At 40.3% G+C, this 20577-nt stretch overlaps 1 protein-coding gene across 2 annotated transcripts; it reads right to left on the bottom strand.

Annotated features, from left to right (window-relative positions):
• Nucleotides 1-6309: 6309 nt before the first annotated feature.
• On the bottom strand, nucleotides 6310-11239 carry LOC125374902. Of its 2 annotated transcripts, XM_048386643.1 has the most exons (3): nucleotides 11134-11239; nucleotides 8396-10587; nucleotides 6310-7080 (listed from the first exon to the last, which is right to left on the bottom strand). In XM_048386643.1, the coding sequence occupies exon 2, from the start codon at nucleotides 10211-10213 to the stop codon at nucleotides 9107-9109; it is 1107 nt and encodes a 368-aa protein (XP_048242600.1). In that variant the 5' UTR covers nucleotides 10214-10587; nucleotides 11134-11239; the 3' UTR covers nucleotides 6310-7080; nucleotides 8396-9106. The 2 variants fall into 2 exon arrangements, with proteins under 2 accessions (XP_048242600.1, XP_048242599.1); XM_048386642.1 differs by having other exon boundaries at nucleotides 8396-11239.
• Nucleotides 11240-20577: the final 9338 nt, after the last annotated feature.

Genomic DNA, 20577 nt, shown 5'->3' with positions numbered 1-20577 from the left:
TTTGAGATTCAACAGGACAAAGCCCGTCCCCACGCAGCTCATGTCGCCATGGATCTGCTGCCGGGAGAACAAGTGCAACTGCTCCCCTGGCCTGCCCAATGTCCCTGCTTATGCCGTTTTGAGCATCTGTCGGGTGCCCTTGGTCGTCATGCAAGCTCCCCACGATGAATGGCGCCGCATTCCATGAGGTGTCCCAATACCGAATGTTAGTAGCGTGTGTGACCCCCGAGAGTCTGGACAACTGCCTGCCATACACGTTACTTACAATAGATATTGAGACACCAATGTGTGTGTGTGAGAGAGAGAGAGAGAGAGAGAGAGAGAGAGAGAGAGAGAGAGAGAGAGAGAGAGAGAGAGAGAGAGAGAGAGAGAGAGAGAGAGAGAGAGAGAGAGAGAGAGAGAGGAAAAGGAAATGCAAACGTCGTACAATTGTAAATATGTTGCCTACATCCATACAATATTCATACCAAAAATGAATTGGTCATTTCTGGATGGAATGAGATTGATTTGTGATTTGAAGCCCAACGCAACAACGTCATCGGCCAACTGCAAACAGGAGGATCATCTTTGACCGTAGCCAGGCTTTTCAACATGCACGTAGCACCAAGCACAATATCGAGGCTGTGGAGCCGTTATCGGACACACGGGATAACACGGGACCTTCCCTGATCCGGTCGACCACGTATCACTACCAAAGCACAGGACAGATTCATAGGGCTGCGTCTCTTACGTGGAAGAATCTCAATTATCTTCTCTAAAACTACGGCAATATCAGTATTGCTTAGGATCAGACTAGACAGTGAGTAACCGTTTACACGCTGAAGGTATTCGTCGTCTTTTTGACGGACCTGCGTCGTCGGCTGCGATGTCAGTGGTTTCAAGGTCACAGATATCGCCACAACTTCGATGGAGACAAGTTCGGTTTAGTGACGATTCACGTTTCACGCTTCGCTGTGCGGATGGTAGACGCCGTGGTTACAGGCGCCGCGGGGAACGTTATACACGAAACTGCATACAGGAAGTGAACAGATTTGATGGTGGTAGTGGGATGATGTGGGCAGCCTCTCCTACACTGGTAAAAAAGACTTGGTGCAAGTTCTTGGGAATTTAATGGTATAACGTTACACGGATGAAATTCTTTGGCTACACGTCCTTCAATTCTGTAACAAGCGAACCCCATTTTCCAACAAGACAACGCCCGACCTCACAGGGCAAGAGTGACAACAGCCTTTTTTCAGAAATCGCAACGTCCAGGTCCTGCTATGGCCCTCCTGATCTCCAGACTTAGACCCTATTGAACATTCAAGGGATGCACTGGATCAACGACTGCGAGCACGTCAGCAACAACCACAGAACCTCCGACAGTTGGCTTAAGCACTGCAGGCAGAGTGGGTGAACATTCTCCAGGCCATAATTCGGGATCTGAGAGCTTCCATGGGACGACGATGCCAGGCAGGTTTGGACTCAAATGGTTACCATACAAGATGAGAAGAGATGAGCTTCACTTTGAAAATCTACTGTTCCAAGTGTGCCATACGGAACCTTGGTCAGTGAGAATGATGTGCGCCAATTCTGAACAATCGATTACCTTCTGTTGATTATTTATATGATATATAAAATATACATCTAAAGTCACTTTTTCTTCAGCTGTATGTCTATATTTGTGTGACTTCAACTGTGTACATATAAGTGTGTGACTTCAACTGTGTACATAAATGTGTGACTTCAACTGTGTACATATAAGTGTGTGACTTCAACTGTGTACATAAATGTATGTGACTTCAACTGTGTACATATATGTGTGTGACTTCAACTGTGTACAAATATGTGTGACTTCAACTGTGTACATAAATGAATATGACTTCAACTGTGTACATATATACGTGTGTGACTTCAACTGTGTACATATATGTGTGTGACTTCAACTGTGTACATATATGTGTGTGACTTCAACTGTGTACATAAATGTATGTGACTTCAACTGTGTACACATGTGTGTGACTTCAACTGTGTACATATTTACGTGTGTGACTTCAACTGTGTACATATTTACGTGTGTGACTTCAACTGTGTACATATATGTGTGTGACTTCAACTGTGTACACATGTGTGTGACTTCAACTGTGTACATATTTACGTGTGACTTCAACTGTGTACATATATGTGTGTGACTTCAACTGTGTACATAAATGTTTGTGACTTCAACTGTGTACATATATGTGTGTGACTTCAACTGTGTACATATGTGTGTGACTTCAACTGTGTACATAAATGTATGTGGCTTCAACTGTGTACACATGTGAGTGACTTCAACTGTGTACATATTTACGTGTGTGACTTCAACTGTGTACATATTTACGTGTGTGACTTCAACTGTGTACATATATGTGTGTGACTTCAACTGTGTACATATACGTGTGTGACTTCAACTGTGTACACATGTGTGTGACTTCAACTGTGTACATATTTACGTGTGTGAATTCAACTGTGTACATATTTACGTGTGTGACTTCAACTGTGTACATATACGTGTGTGACTTTAACTGTGTACATATATGTGTTACTTCAACTGTGTACATATTTACGTGTGTGACTTCAACTGTGTACATAAATGTATGTGACTTCAACTGTGTACATATATGTGTGTGACTTCAACTGTGTATGTACATATATGTGTGTGATTTGAACAGTGTACATATTTACGTGTGTGACTTCGACTGTGTACATATATGTGTGTGATTTGAACAGTGTACATATTTACGTGTGTGACTTCAACTGTGTACATATTTAAGTGTGTGACTTCAACTGTGTACATATTTACGTGTGTGACTTCAACTGTGTACATATACGTGTGTGACTTCAACTGTGTACACATGTGTGTGACTTCAACTGTGTACATATTTACGTGTGTGACTTCAACTGTGTACATATTTACGTGTGTGACTTCAACTGTGTACATATATGTGTGTGACTTCAACTGTATACATATACGTGTGTGACTTCAACTGTGTACATATATGTGTTACATCAACTGTGTACATATTTACGTGTGTGACTTCAACTGTGTACATAAATGTATGTGACTTCAGCTGTGTACATATATGTGTGAGACTTCAACTGTGTATATACATATATGTGTGTGATTTGAACAGTGTACATATTTACTTGTGTGACTTCGACTGTGTACATATATGTGTGTGACTTCAACTGTGTACATATTTACGTGTGTGACTTCAACTGTGTACATATACGTGTGTGACTTTAACTGTGTACATATACGTGTGTGACTTCAACTGTGTACACATGTGTGTGACTTCAACTGTGTACATATTTACGTGTGCGACTTCAACTGTGTACATAAATGTGTGTGACTTCAACTGTGTACATATACGTGTGTGACTTTAACTGTGTACATATATGTGTTACTTCAACTGTGTACATATTTACGTGTGTGACTTCAACTGTGTACATATACGTGTGTGACTTTAACTGTGTACATATACGTGTGTGACTTCAACTGTGTACACATGTGTGTGACTTCAACTGTGTACATATTTACGTGTGCGACTTCAACTGTGTACATAAATGTGTGCGACTTCAACTGTGTACATAAATGTGTGTGACTTCAACTGTGTACATATATGTGTGCGACTTCAACTGTGTACATATTTACGTGTGTGATTTCAACTGTGTACATATTTACGTGTGTGTCTTCAACTGTGTACACATATGAGTGTGACTTCAACTGTGTACATATTTAAGTGTTTTAGCGTCGCCTGGCATGCGTCCACATACCAACGGAGCGTGGTGTGGAATGTGTCCTGTATTCTTCTGGTACATTTATTTAACAAGGTCAGAGTGTCTTAAATCTATCAATGATTGTTTGACGTTGTCTCTGTCGTGAATATTGACAAATTAAGCTATTTATGGAAGCTTTCTTGAAATTATTTATGACATGTTTATAAGTTGAAGTTGACATAAATTCATCAACAAGACTAGTGTTACACTTCTCGTCTCGTCAGTTCAGCATGTATCGTGAACTTTTCACATTTTATCTTGACAGCATTGACCGATTTGAATGATTAGGGAACTTGGCCTTCGTTATCATAACTAGAGATAACGTTTGCTTACATCCATCAATTTGTCACATTTGATTGAATTCCATCAACAATTGTCAATTTCATCGTGCGGAATCATGTATTAGCGAAAAAAAGTAAATATGTTTCATATAAAGTGGTTTAAATATTATGCTATTGAAAATATAGACATACTATTTGGTCATTCGTCTGATCAATGTTTATAACACATTTATTGACAATAAACCATACCTGGTAACAGGAGACAGAGCGACACGCCTTAAAGGAGGGGTGGTGTAACAACTCAGTTAACAATGTCAATATCGGGTGTGACCACCATTTCCGTGGATACAGGCGAGTATCCCGAGACGACTCGGAGTAGAATAGGTCTTCAGTAATCCATGCTTGTCGTGAGAAGCGAATAACGGGATTGGGTGGCCAGGATCGCTGACTTGGTTGACGCATTTCATCGTATGTCAATCACTGGATTGTTTGGACCTGACTCGATTAATTACAGACCGCCGTCAAACAGCTGGAATAATGCTGAGAACAACAAACTAACAATGATACAGGCGAGGCATTGATGACACAAGATGATTGAAAACAGCCTGGTTGGATGCTGTTCCAAATATCAAACAAACTGAGCTAGCATCACCAGCTGCTTCTGGTCCTGTCGTACGCGTCATAGTTCATCTCATCCAAGACATGTTCTATAGGGAACAGGTCTGGAGAAACAGCTTGCCATTGCAGTACAGCAATGTTATGCTGCCTCAAAAAGTATGTTAGAACACGTACAACGTGTGGGCGGGCATTTCCTGCTGCAACGTCCCTGTTTGTGCAGAAAGGGTAGAATATGATAAAGAACGATGTCCCGGTAGCGTACATCATTCAAATTGCAATTTACAATGATGAGTTGTGTTCTGCCATGAGTTGGGATGCCACCATTTACCATTACACCTCCATCCCCAAACTAAGGCTAAAAAGTTCCCCTGGACGCCCGTAGACCCTTGCCCGACTATCCTAGCTGTACAGATGAAACTGGGCTCATCTGTGAACAGTATACTGTCCCAGTCTTGTTTTCTGAACGTCAAATGCTGTCTTCACCAAGCTAGGCGTGCCTGGCGGTGACATGGAAACAAAATTGGGTGAACCGCTGGAAGACGGGCCCGGGTGTTGTGATCCCCCAGCCGCTTGCGTACAGTTCTACCACATAGGAATATGCCAAGCCGTTTGTCAATGGCAGTTTGGTATCGATTCTGTAGATGCACCAACCGAATATGGTTGTCCTTTTGACTTGAAGTCACGCGTGGAGGACCGGCCCGTGGCAAATCATGAGCGGTGCCCTGCTATAGATAACGTCTCCACGGTGATATTGTGTTTCGATAAACATTAAAATGTCTGGCAGCTTCGTTTGTGCCATTCCTGTTTGCAGCATACTCACGCAGTAGACGTTGGTTTTCAGCAAGCTGTGGCATTGCGTAATCGTATTTACGGTTGAACAAAAGTGTTTATGAGCACCTACACACTCATCATGTACTGTTCACATTAGAAAGAAAACACATTAGTGAGTATCCCGATACAGACGCATTAACATTAAAGTTTATCCTGTCTATTTGTCTTCCTGTTTATTGGCTTCATCGTCACGTGTTCTCTGTCCATCACATTGTTACAGCATTATCCTCCTTTTGGTCCAACTTAACCTACTCATGTTAATCTCTCTCATGTATGAAATTGTTGCTACTGTTAATCCTCCATCTACCATATATATTATATACCATGTTCATTTTTCAGCCTTGATGGACAACGGTATAAGGACATATACAGAAACGTCGCAGTTACAGTAATAAATTGCTATCCATAAAATTGTCTCTTCTTTGACCTTAAAGTCAAGGAGGTTGTCTCCATAAATACGCATTGAAAGATGCATTTTATGCCTAAATTCAGAATATTTTTTTAAAAACTTTATTTGAATCACACTTTTTCCCGTTAGTATATATTGCAGGGATCGACCCACTCGTAATATAGACCGACATGGATGCTATTCATATCTGTCCTTGTTTTAGCAAGGGATAACCTAGGAAGAAACCATACAACTGATTTCATGCACAATGCTATATATTTAAGCTCAGAATACGTACTGTTAGGGAACGACCATTTGATATTTCAGGGGGGTCTGTAAGTTTGTATGGAGATTGTGTATTATTTCAGCTACATCTGCAAAACCAGATAAGTCTTTAACACAAAACTATGGGCTTGCATATGTTTTTGTTATAATCATCTTGCAACAATGGTTTTTCTTGTGGCAGACAATTACTTTGAAGCATAATTGTTTTTTCCAGCATTATCTAGGAGAAAATAAAAGGACTCACAGACACAGATTATTTTATATATCTACCCAGGACTTAGGACTATTGTGACCTCAGGGTTTTCCTGTCATGTAATGCCACGTATCACGAATTAATGTAACGAATCACCATGCATTTAAGAAGACCGCCTCCGTGGTCTAGTGGTAGAACGTCTGCCCGAAGAGCCGAAGGTCTGTGATCCGATCCTATGACCGCATCATACCAACAGACCTTAAAAGATAGCACGTATTGCTACCCTGCCTAGCTGAACTGAACCGAACTTTATTACACTCAGGTCGCTATCAGCGGCATAAGAGGTACAGCATTGATACATACATACAAATTTACAATATATATCAACAGATTTACCAAGCAGTGGTTTCAGTAAATAAAGATACAGGACAGGGTTCAGACATTTTGATAGCAGCATTATTATTTGCTGCCCTTGACCGAGCACAGGTCGTTGGAGCCCAGCTGAATGATGAGGGCTCTGGGGCTGCGCCGTGTCGCCTTGACCTGTGCATCTAGAATGGTGTCCAGCTCCTTCCACCTCATCCCCCCTCGTGCCAGCCATAGCATCCTCGGTTGGTTCGGACTGGTGCCCTTCAGGAGCAAGTACTGCCGTGCCCTGGCCATGTAGCTGGATCCCACCATCCAAACTGTAAACAATAAGAAGTGTAGTAAGTACCATGAAAGACTATTTGAATTAATTGTGCAACATTGAATTTGTTGGTAAGCGTATGTAAGCATTGTAGCAATCTGATTTCCACCTGCCGTATTGTTGTATGAGGTGTTCCGGTGAGACATTGAAAATGGACCCGCGTTGAAAAGTGACCCGGGAGTCAGTATTCAACGTTGAAAACATACCCGGTCTCAATTTTCAACAGACCAGGGTCAATTTTCAACAGTTGAAAAGTGACCCTGTCAGCTTACCAAGTCGTTAAATAGTGACCCGAGCCTCGCGTTGAAAAGTGACTCCGTTGAATTATGACTTCTAGTGTAAATAAAAAGATCTAATGTTATAATCGATGAAATCTTTGTTAGTGTTTTTATCTTGGTGTTTCTGACTGCGTATCTGTAAGCTTGCATCAGTTGTTTTACGTACATGTATGTTTTTTTGAGTGCGGTAGAGAGAAGGGTTGGGGCGTTTCATGTTTTATTAAAACGGGAATACTCTCGATATTCAAGATTGACTGGACATAACTATAGATCTATACAACCAAAAATCGCCGATACAGCTTCTCGCGGGTCCATTTTCAATGTCACACCGGCACCCCGTTCATGGCTGCTGATGTGGCTGCCCCAATGCGGAAGGAGTGCGAAAAATAGCAAGCCGTGTTTATGTTGCTGTGTGCTAAGGCCTAAGGCCTTTTTTAGGAGTGCCTGGAATTGGTACCTTGTAACGGGGGAATGGTCGAAATGAACGAATGCATGTTGTGGGCCGGAGGGGCACGCCTCCAGGTAGTGCTTGATGGCGACTACCGGACATAGCGGATTACCTGGTATAAATGACATTGTAACTGTTGTCCCCATCCTGTACTGATCAGACTTTGCGTGTGGTAGATTGAAAGCTGCTGGGGGTTGCCCGAGAAGCTTAAATTCTGGATGGCGCAACCTGTTTTTGAGGGTCCAGTTTGGACCAGCTCGCTAACCCTAAAGAAACCTAAGAAGGCTGTGCAGTAGACTGCCTTGAACAGCCTGGCTTCATATGCTGATGAGCATACGTGAGGCAGATTGTTGGTTACTACCTGCAGCAGATCTGCAGTGATCGGTTTTCTGGTGTTTGGTCGGCCCGCTGATTTGTGTAAGCCTGTTAAAATCTTGCCCACCAGGGTTTGTACAGTCGGTGAGCCCGTGGAATTTGTGCTGTGAAGACAGCGCTGCAATGTAAGTCTTGACTGTGTTAGGGGAGTGGTGAGTGACTGACAGATAAGCAATAAAGTTTACAACCTGATCCAGCGGGACTGGCCACACCTCTTGTAGCTGGTGTGTGGACCGGAACTGGTGCAAGGCATTGATGCCTGTTTGGTAAGTGGCCCATGCCTTTGTAGACAGAGATTGTTGTAGGAGTCTGCCGGCTTCCTGCCTCAGATCAGCCATATGTTGCACGGGATAGGTGTGGGGTTCTGGTCCGCGGCTGGTGCTGCCTCTCGGAAGCGTTTGAGCTGAAACCTCGAGAGGGCATCGGCAATAGTTTTAGGAGTGGAACATACATACTTTGCCTTAAACATAATATTATATCGGAGGCACTGCAGGATTAGGCGACGGATTAGGCTCATCACTCTGGGGGCCTTGGTAGACTGTTTGTTGATTATTGCTACGACGGCTTGGTTGTTGCAGTAAAAGAGGACCTTTTTATTTGCGAGTTGCTTGCCCCAAAGTTGGATGGCCAGTGTGATGGGGAACAGCTCCAGGAGCGTCAAGTCCCGTGTAGTTCCATCCGTCACCCACTGGGTTGACCATGCGCCGTTAAACCATTTGCCCTGCATGTAGGCCCCAAAGCCGGCACCACCCGCTGCGTCTGAAAACAGCTGGAGGAAATCGCTGTCTACCCATAGTTGGTCCTGAAACACAGAAATGCCTTTATAACTCATAAGAAATGTTAACCACATTTGTAGGTCTTCCTTGACCCAGCTGGTAATGTGGTGAAAGTTGCTTACCTTTGCTAAGCAGATCGATTAGCCTTCAGCTGAATGCCCTTGCCATTGGTATAGCCCTGCACATAAAGTTAAGCTTGCCTATGAGGGACTGAAGGGCCCTTTTTGTGACCTTGATGTTACCTGTTGACAGAATGTCTTGGATTTCCCTTGTCGCCTTCTTGATCTTGGACTCTGGGATTCTGATCTGCATTGCATTGGTGTCGATTTCCAGCCCTAAGAATGTCAGTTTGGTCGTGGGGCCCACCGTCTTGTCATTCGCAATAGTGACCCCAAGCTGTTCTAGTGTATTCACGCATCCGTTGAGGTTGTCTGAGCAGTGGCTGGTGCCTGCTGTGCCCCCCGTAAGGAAGTCATCCAGGTAATGCATGATCTGACACGTTGGAAGATGTGATTGCATGCACCATTGCAAGAAGGTACTAAATGTTTCAAATATGGCGCAAGGTATGGAGCAGCCAAATGGTAAGCATTTATCGAAATAGAACTCACCTTCGAATCTGATGCCTAGCAGCTCGAAATCGGATGGGTGGACTGGTATAATTCTAAAGGCCGACTGAATGTCGAATTTTGCTAGTAGTGCTCCCTTTCCCAGTTGTTGAACCATATGCGTAGCTTCATCAAATCTGGAGTACACAACGGAGCAGGCCTCTGTGTCTATGAAGTCGTTTATAGATTTACCCCTGGGATAGGATAGATGGTGAATTAGACGGAATTCCTCCACATGCTTACCCAGATGCTGACCATAGCCTGGCTGCTTCTTGGGCACCAGGCCTATTGGGGATACTCGGAGGTTGTCTAGGGGGGTGTCCTTGAAGGGGCCCGCCATCCTGCCAATGTCGACTTCTTTTTGTAGTTTTTGTTTCACGTAGCCTGCCGTGTCTTGGTGCGTGGCTGATCGCAAGTTTCGTGCCAGGCGACCCGTGCGGCTTCCCTGGAACTCGAGCTTAAAACCAAAGCTAAAACCTACCCATAAATAATTTGCATCTCTGTAATTGACCCTAGCATATTGGCGTAACCAGGGTGCCATTTCATTAAGATCCACGGGGGAAGGGGCCATTGAATTTACCTGCCTTGACGGCTGGTTTTCTGTTAGGGAAAGACTGATTGGGCTTGTATGGGGTCGGTTGGACCCCATTCCCTCGAAAGCAGGTCCTAGAGCTGTGGGAATGTTTGCCACACTTACCGCATTTGTGAGTGTACTTACAGTTGACCCTGCTACAGCCAAATTTATTGAAATCCCAGCATACCTGACTGGCTATGTCCCCCTGTACGCGTGTCATTGCGCCCCGTCCGCCTGATTCTGGTTGTCGTACCGGCTGTGTGACCATGTACTTCAGCCACAACTCCCCGTCGATGTTGTCCCAGCGTCGTGAGGGGTCCCTTGACATTCTGTGTCGGAATTGTTGGTCGTAGGTTGACCAGGCATCCCCCCCGAATCGAAGTGCCGCCGTTCTTATGGTTTCCATGTAGGACAGCAACCCCTGGGTTGTGCGGACCTCGGAGTGCCTACTAACATAGATATACATGAAAATGTGGAAAGCTGAAGTCCAGCTTGTCAGGGACAGGCGCTTTGGTTGCTGCTTTATTGGTTTAAAAATTATCTTACCTGAGGAGTCATACGCCATGGTAATCGTACCGTCTTCGTGAATTCCCTCGGTGTTTGGTAGGATTGTGCCGAGGTCGACAAACTCGCCACGCCAGATTTTTTCCCTCACCTGTTGTTTGACGTGTGCGTCTATTCCATCCGCACGGAAGGATAGGGAATCCCCTTATCCTGCGTTCTGATTGGCTGGCCATGCCGCGTCACCGTCGGCCTCGTTGTGAGCATCGGGGATTCTCCCTATGTTGGGCGAAATGGCGGGAGAACTAAAACCAAGCCTTACCTGTTTGCGCTAACCGGGCCGGGCGCTGAATGTTCCAGCAACTGGAGTATTTTTTCCAGTTCCTCGTTTACCTGGGTAGCCGAGTTGGCAGACTGCACGGCATTTACGAGCTGCGCCTATTGCACGTTAATTGTGTTGCCACCTTCGATATTTCCGTAATTGGCAGACTCACCATCAGCTGTTGCCTCCTGCATAATGTGTACTCCCGGGGTTTGTCTTCTGGTTGTCCTGGCCTGCTTGGCTCCCCTCACCAGCTTGTGGTTGACGGCTGATCTTCTCTTGGGAGACATCACGGATGGTCGAGGTGGTGAGTCGGTATTCCACAAGTGTAAAAATAGATGTTATTCAAAGCGTAATCGGCGAAACGGTCGCGACTGGGTACAAAGGAAACGTACAAAGTGAAAGCGATTAGATACAGTGAAACGCGTGTGTATTTGAAGAGGGACTGTGCGCGAATGATGGACTGTAACAAAAGGCGGGATGATGCTTGCGCGGGATTATTCCCCGGGCACGGTGCAGAGTGGTGACCCGGGGGTGATTGAGTTACGAGGGGTGATTGGGTTACGGACGAAATTAGCCAATGGTTTGGATACGCGCGATAAAGTCATTTAGTAGTTAGTACTAAATGTAAATATATATCAACAGATTTACCAAGCAGTGGTTTCAGTAAACAAAGATACAGGACAGGGTTCAGCAGCATTATAATTTTACATAATTTGGATAATTTTCTAATTGTCCCTAGTCTTTTACTATTAAAAAGCAATTTCAATTTGTACATAATTGTTGAAATGTTAAAATAAATTCTAATAAGCTGTTTCGCTCATTTTGAAATAGAGGACAGATAAATGAATAGTGTCAATCATTACCTATATCAAATGATTAACAAAATGGACATTTTCTTTCAGTTAAAGGTATGTTTTTCCATCTTCGGGAAATTGTGATTGTAGGTTCTAAATTTTAATAAGTATCGCCAAATACTTACTTTCATATTTAAATAATTTTCTAAATTCAGGAATTCACATTTTACAGAGGTTATCCATTTGTGTTTGCGTCTTTCACATAGGTAATCATTATGCAATAGCCTGTAAATGAGTAAAGACATTTTTGATGTTTTTTCGGATAAGTGTTTTGCCCAAAAAGAAACCATCCTGATCTCAACAACATTTATTACAAAAGATCGCCCAAGTTCGCTATAGACATATAATTTGGGGTACTTGTCCTATGTGATGTTAAATGTTTTAGAAATCGTAGCTGGACATGTTCTATATCAGATCAAGTGTTGAACCCCCATACGTCACATCCACATAGAGGAATTAGTAAGACCATACACTCGAAAAGGTGCAACTGGAAACCAACGGACAGACTAAATTTATGTCCTTGGGCCAAAACATAATACATTGATTTGGTTGCTTGCTCTAACAGATTTTGTTTTGTAATGGTTAATTTAAAATTCTCCTGCAGGGTGACGCCTAGCTATTTACAGGACTCAACATTTTCCAAAATATGTTGGCAAATTTTAAAAGTATGGATATAATCACGTTTTCGCCCTCGAAAAATCGTTACTTTTGTTTTCGAAACATTTACCGTAAGCCTCCATCTATCAAATACTTAATAAAGGAATCTAACATGGTTTGCAAGTCCTGCATATTTGTAGCCACGAGGACTGCATCATCAGCATACAGTAGCAAAAGGATGGTGATTATATTTTCAATTCTATCATTGAAATCATTTGGTCTTAACTGGACGCCTTCACGCGAGTCGTAGAAAAGGGTTTCTTCAAAATCATTTATAAATATGGAAAACAAAAGGGGAGACATGTTTTCTCCCTCTCTAACACCATTTTACAAGAGAAGAAGCGTATTAAGTTATCATTGCACGAGAGACATGATTTTATATTCTGGTACCCATGTAAATAACCTTGAAGAATTTCCCAGATATGTTATTTTGTAATAGTTTCAGCCAAAGTCCCCAACGTCAGACTGCATAATTTCTTTTTACGAGATTTTAATAATTCTGCAAGGCTGAATAAAGTAAATGTGTGATCGTATGAAGAGTATCCTCTCCTCAAACCTGCATGAGCTTCAGGTAAGATAGAATTGGATTCACTAGCGCCCTGCATTATGGGGATAAAACAAGGACTGCATTGCTCAGAGTCCGTATATCGTATACTGGGGTATTCATGTTCAACTGAGGCATGGTATCTCAGCGGGCTTACATTATAAAACCGGCATAAATCCGGACTGGTACAAATAAACAACCTACCCCTGCATGCATATCGCATGCGATAGGAAGTGGGATATTCTTCAACGCGACGTTAAACCCCATTTCACCACACTTCCTTGTGCATTATAAACTATAAAAGTAATTTCGTCTGGTTCAACAAAAATCCTAGTTAGCGAATTATTGGTATAGAGTACCTCTAGATTTGTTAATTTGAGTCCGGAGTAGGAAGGATTCACGATATATGAAAGGGAAACAACACTCCACATTTGAAAGTACTGAATATGGACAGGCTTCTTCTTCGCCGACTCACAATTTGCTTATAATTGACCATAACGTCGACTGGTTTGGCTTGTGCCCGGCGCTATTCTCGCTGCTCTGTTCTACGTTGTGCGAAGGACACCAATCGGAGGCTCGAACAATTTATGTATTGTAAAGGACTCAACAACAAAGAAATATTCTTATTGAGTCTATTATTCATTTACTAGATGTGACAACTTTTTCTAGTATCTGGAACGATGATGACGATACCTGTCTGTCCTTTTTACTTGCCAGCAGAAAGTACTATGGCAATTAAATACAATATATGGACAAATATAATGCTCCGTGTATGAAAAACTGTTACAACGTGGAAAAAAACTACTAAGAAACATTATTTGATAACTGCCTGTACATACAATATATCAGGTGTTATATATATACATTTGTAGAACACCGTAATATCTCATATCAATGTATCGTCATCAATTGGAGGAAATAAAGATGATCTATCGATCTATCTATCCTATCGGAGGCTCGAACAATGAGAAGCCGTATTATCATAACAAAAAATACACAAGTAAGAGATGCAGACAAACCGACATGTGTTTTTGTTGTTGATTTATGCATAATCGATTTGAGTAAACGAAGAAGTGACAACAAACTTGGTCAATAAGATATGTAAAATTGGAGATTATTTATCACTAGACATGATGATTTACCATTTAAATTGTATTTTCTCTTCTGCTAGGCATTGTTTTTTATGAGAAATAAAGATTACCCTGTGTATTTTCTCGTAAACTAAGCCGGAAATAGGAATCGGCTGTATACACAATTTTTCTACCAATCTAACGGTGATTCGGTTTTGATGCAATGATCGGATGAATTATATCTGAAAATACTATTTTATCAGAAATAATTTAATCCAATATCGAGTTACTTTAGTTGCTGCTTTACTATATATATGTAAAGTATTAATAACCATGGAACAATTTGAACTTGCAACAGTAAATGAATGAAAACAAAATGCAAATATCGTACTTACTACCGACAACAGTTATATGTATAATCTCAGGAAGTTACCTTGTTCGAGGAATGTGTCCGTCAATATCCACATAGAGGAACAATGCCCCATACATCTGCAGTTGTACAAAGAAACTTGTTCAATGTCACGTGTCTTTGTAACAATCTAATATTTTAAACTATACATATAGCATTTTCGGATATTATATCCCTTGTTCTCTCAGCAAGTCGCTCAACTGATCACGTAAGTTTGTTTCAGGTGTTTCACATAGGTGTCAAGTCTCATTGGTCAGTTGAGATAGCACACGTGACAACTATATTCATGATGTCCACGGTGCCTTAAAAAATCCATAGAGTACGATAACAATGAGCAATCAATCATTACGTCATCATACATATATCATTAGGTCATTAGGCGGTATGATTAAACGGCGCCCGCAAGACGACTGAGAGTTGGAGTGTTGTTTCCCTTTAAAAGAAGCAACAATTTGTCGATTTCAGTTAAAGTCTGCACAGTAGTATTGTGTGGGTTAAAGTAGAACGGCTTCCTACATAAACCGCTTCAGTGGTCTAGTGGTAGAGCGTCTGCCCGTCAAGCGGAAGGTTTGGGGTTCGATTTTCGGCCGCATCATGCCAGACAACGTTAAAAGATGGCCAATGTTGTTACCCTGCCTGGCGCTCGGGATTATAAGGGGCTAAAACAAGGACTGTGTCTAAGTGGGGTATTCCTGTTAAACTGCGGTATGGTATATCAGTGGGCTAGTGATATAAAATCGGCATTAGTCCGGACCAGTACAAGCAGCCACACGGACGCACCCACGCATCCACGCACACACACATGTATGCACGTCGCTATAAAAGTGCAATAATCTTGAACGCGACGTTAAACACCATCACACCTCACCACCTTCCTATGGACGTCGTGGCAGAACGCCTTTTGCTGATTGGTCACCTATGATCACATGATATTTTTCTAACGTCTATAAAGGACCTTTTAATATTTTTAAAGAGCGCGAGCATTCGAATTTAGTATCTCCTTTGTCGGTAGGCATCCACTCTTGATATAAATCGATCACTCAACTGTTTCAAACATATTTTAACTATGTAATAAAAGTGCATGTAATACAGAATTTATAATTTCCTTGAACAATAGGGAGTCTACCGAGCCAAATAGCATTTGTAGACGAATGCATTCACTGCAACAAAAGAAGATTTCCAGACATCATTTCAACAACTTGGTGTCCTTTTACCCTCTGGAATAAGAGTGACATACGTCTCAACTTGTCACCATGATAAATGAACCCCTGACTGTAACACCGTGTTACGTCTCCTGGAAGTTTTTGCTAACAACTATCAAGCTGTCAGGAAAATTCGGATTTATATATCTCGCACTCTCACATTAACATTGCTTACCTGTTGAAGAACATTTTAATAAACATACAGCTGTACTACACGATGTGACTATACCAATATTTAATAGGTATACACCTGTATTATTCGTCGTGATGATACCACTGTCTAAAAAGTATACATCTGTATAAGGAATTCTACATTACACATTGTGAGGATAGCACTGTCTAAAAGTATACATTTGTATAAGACATTCTACATTACACATTGTGAGGGTACCACCGTCTTAAAGTATACCTCTGTATAAGACATTCTGCATTACACATTGTAAGGGTACCACCGTCTAAACAGTATACCTCTGTATAAGACATTCTGCATTACACATTGTGAGGATACCACCGTCTAAACAGTATACATCTGTATCAGACATTCTGCCACACATATTGTGAGGATACTACCGTCTAAACAGTATACATCTGTATAAGGCATTCTGCATTACATATTGTGAGGATACTACCGTCTAAACAGTATACATCTGTATAAGACATTCTGCATTACATATTGTGAGGATACTACCGTCTAAACAGTATACATCTGTATAAGACATTCTGCATTACATATTGTGAAGATACTACCGTCTAAACACTATACATCTGTATAAGACATTCTGCATTACACATTGTGGGGATATCATTGTCTTAATGTAGCAGTTTAGTGAATGTCTTTTACGAGTCAACAAACACATACTACGGGGTTGAGGTCTTTATTGCGATGCGATGAGTGTGATCAAGGATCTAGATATCATACACCCTGAAACACATAATTACACAATAAATAATAAGTACAACATTATCATTAATGCTAGATACATAGCATAGGCTTATTACAAGTAAGTATTTACATATATTAGTCATCCATTAAACACAAGATAGACTGAACCTTAAACGATTATACTAGAACATATACAGTAATATACATGATCCACAATACCGACATTCAAGGGAGATAAATCCTTGACTTTCATTTGACTATAATATATACACAATATATATACATAACGCTTATACATTCTGCATAAACATATACAATACTTTAAGACAGAAATTAATGATATGATCTTACATTAAATGTGGTCATCACAATTAGATTACATTGTAAGTCTTAGACAAATATAAATAACACAATGCATACCCTGTGGGTGATACAAGGATGTGGATCCCAACTGCCACACGTATGGCAACACCATAGATTATCTGAATAAACAATACATAGACTAAAACGCTATTTAACATTAAATATATTGAACAAAGTAATACACACATTTTATTTACAATGATTTGCATGTATCACATCTGAATCTGTACATTACAAAGCTTTTTGAAACACTCTTGAAGTAAAACACTTTCACACATATTTCATTGAAGTGATAGAATACATTTGGTGATAAAGTATGGGTGTTTAGCTTATCTTATGCAGATTTAAATATTTAGACATAATCAACATTTATGTTACATTACATGCATTTAGTTTACTTCATATAACACTATAAACATGCTGTATTATTTCAATACAACACAGGATAGAGATTATAACCATTTAACTCACCTGATTTAATATTATCTCTTTATTCTTTGCTGGTCTGGGCAGTTCTGTCAGTTTATGTGCTGAGAGAGTATGCAGTGTAATCAAAGCATGCAGTTTAACAATAGGTGTTAGCTTAGACAATCATCAAATGAAGCTTCTGGATTACACATTGTGGGGATATCATTGTCTTAATGTAGCAGTTTAGTGAATGTCTTTTACGAGTCAACAAACACATACTACGGGGTTGAGGTCTTTATTGCGATGCGATGAGTGTGATCAAGGATCTAGATATCATACACCCTGAAACACATAATTACACAATAAATAATAAGTACAACATTATCATTAATGCTAGATACATAGCATAGGCTTATTACAAGTAAGTATTTACATATATTAGTTATCCATTAAACACAAGATAGACTGAACCTTAAACGATTATACTAGAACATATACAGTAATATACATGATCCACAATACCGACATTCAAGGGAGATAAATCCTTGACTTTCATTTGACTATAATATATACACAATATATATACATAACGCTTACACATTCTGCATAAACATATACAATACTTTAAGACAGAAATTAATGATATGATCTTACATTAAATGTGGTCATCACAATTAGATTACATTGTAAGTCTTAGACAAATATAAATAACACAATGCATACCCTGTGGGTGATACAAGGATGTGGATCCCAACTGCCACACGTATGGCAACACCATAGATTATCTGAATAAACAATACATAGACTAAAACGCTATTTAACATTAATTATATTGAACAAAGTAATACACACATTTTATTTACAATGATTGGCATGTATCACATCTGAATCTGTACATTACAAAGCTTTTTAAAACACTCTTGAAGTAAAACACTTTCACACATATTTCATTGAAGTGATAGAATACATTTGGTGATAAAGTATGGGTGTTTAGCTTATCTTATGCAGATTTAAATATTTAGACATAATCAACATTTATGTTACATTACATGCATTTAGTTTACTTCATATAACACTATAAACATACTGTATTATTTCAATACAACACAGGATAGAGATTATAACCATTTAACTCACCTGATTTAATATTATCTCTTTATCCTTTGCTGGTCTGGGCAGTTCTGTCAGTTTATGTGCTGAGAGAGTATGCAGTGTAATCAAAGCATGCAGTTTAACAATAGGTGTTAGCTTAGACAATCATCAAATGAAGCTTCTGGCCATGGGGCAGTTAGTAGGTAAGACATGACAGGTCAGATACCCTTTGTTATAGCTGACTGAAACTGACAACTAGCTATATATAATAGATAAATGTAAAAACCTAAAATGAAATTAAAACAAATATATACAAAAACTACATCGGCCACATTAACACTATACATCTGTATAAGACATTCTGCATCACACATTGTGAGGTTACCTCTGTCTAAACAGTATACATATGTATAGGACACTTTGCATTTCACATTGTGAGGATACCACCGTCTAAAAGTGTACATTTGTATAAGACATTCTGCATTACACAATGTGGGGATACCACCGTCTAAACAATATACATCTGTATAAGACATTCTGCATTACACATTGTGAGGATACCACCGTCTAAAAGTATAAATCTGTATAAGACATTCTGCATTACAAATTGTGAGGATACAACTGTCTAAACAGTATACATCTGTATAAGACATTCTGCATCAAACATTGTGAGGGTACCACTGTCTAAAAGTATACATTTGTATAAGACATTCTGCATTACACATTGTGAGGATACCACCTTCTAAACAGTATACATCTGTATAAGACATTCTGAGTCACATATTGTGGGGGTACCACTTTTTAAAAGAATACATCTGTATAAGACATTCTCCATCACACATTGTGAGGGTACCACTGTCTGAACAGTATACATGTGTATAAGACATTCTGCACCAAACATTGTGAGGGTACCACTGTCTAAAAGTATACACTTGTAAAAGACATTCCGCATGATACTTTGTGAGGGTACCACTGTCTGAACAGTATACATCTGTATAAAACATTCTGCATTACTCATTGTGAGGATACCACCGTCTAAACAGTGTACATCTGTATAAGACATTCTGAGTCACATTTTGTGGGGGTACCACTTTTTAAAAGAATACATCTGTATAAGACATTCTGCATCACACATTGTGAGGGTACCACTGTCTAAACAGTATACATCTGTACAAGACATTCTGCATTACACATTGTCAGGATACCACCGTCGAAACAGTATACATATATATAAAACATTCTGCATTACACATTGTGAGGATACAACCGTCTAAACAGTATACATCTGTATAAGACATTCTGCATTGCACATTGTGAGGATACCACTGTCTAAAAGTATACATCTGTATAAGGCATTCTGCATTACACATTGTGAGGATACCACCGTCTAAACAGTATACATCTGTATAAGACATTCTGAGTAACATATTGTGGGAGTACCACTTTTTAAAAGAATATATCTGTATAAGACATTCTGCATCACACATTGTGGGGGTACCACTGTCTGAACAGTATACATCTGTACAAGACATTCTGCATTACACATTGTGAGGGTACCACTGTCTGAACAGTATACATCTGTATAAAACTTTCTGCATTACAAATTGTGAGGATAACACCGTGTAAATTCATACACCCGTATAAGACATTCTGTATAACACATTGTGAGCATACCACCGTCTAAACAGTAATTGTATGTATAAGATATTCTGCATTACACATTGTGAGGATACGAACGTGTAAATTTATAAACCTGTATAAGACATTCTGCATTACACATTGTGAGGATACCACCGTCTAAAAGTATACATCTGTATAAGACATTCTGCATTACACATTGTGAGGGTACCTCTGTCTAATCAGTATAGATCTGTAGAAGATATTCTGCATTAAAAATTGTGAGGATTCCCCCGTCTAAACTTTGTATAAGACATTTTGCATTACACATTGTGAGGATTCAAGCGTGTAAATTTATACATCTGTATAAGACATTCTGCATTACACATTGTGAGGATACCACCGTCTAAACAGTATACATCTGTATAAGACATTCTGCATTACACATTGTAAGGGTACCTTTGTTTAAACAGTATACATCTGTATTAGACATTCTGCATTACACATTGTGAGG

This window comes from Haliotis rufescens, unplaced genomic scaffold (assembly GCF_023055435.1).
Source record: "Haliotis rufescens isolate VD_foot unplaced genomic scaffold, xgHalRufe1.0.p SCAF_6, whole genome shotgun sequence".
Classification (NCBI taxonomy): domain Eukaryota; kingdom Metazoa; phylum Mollusca; class Gastropoda; order Lepetellida; family Haliotidae; genus Haliotis; species Haliotis rufescens.
Note: the sequence above shows the minus strand (reverse complement) of the source record. Positions and strands in the feature narration are given on the sequence as shown.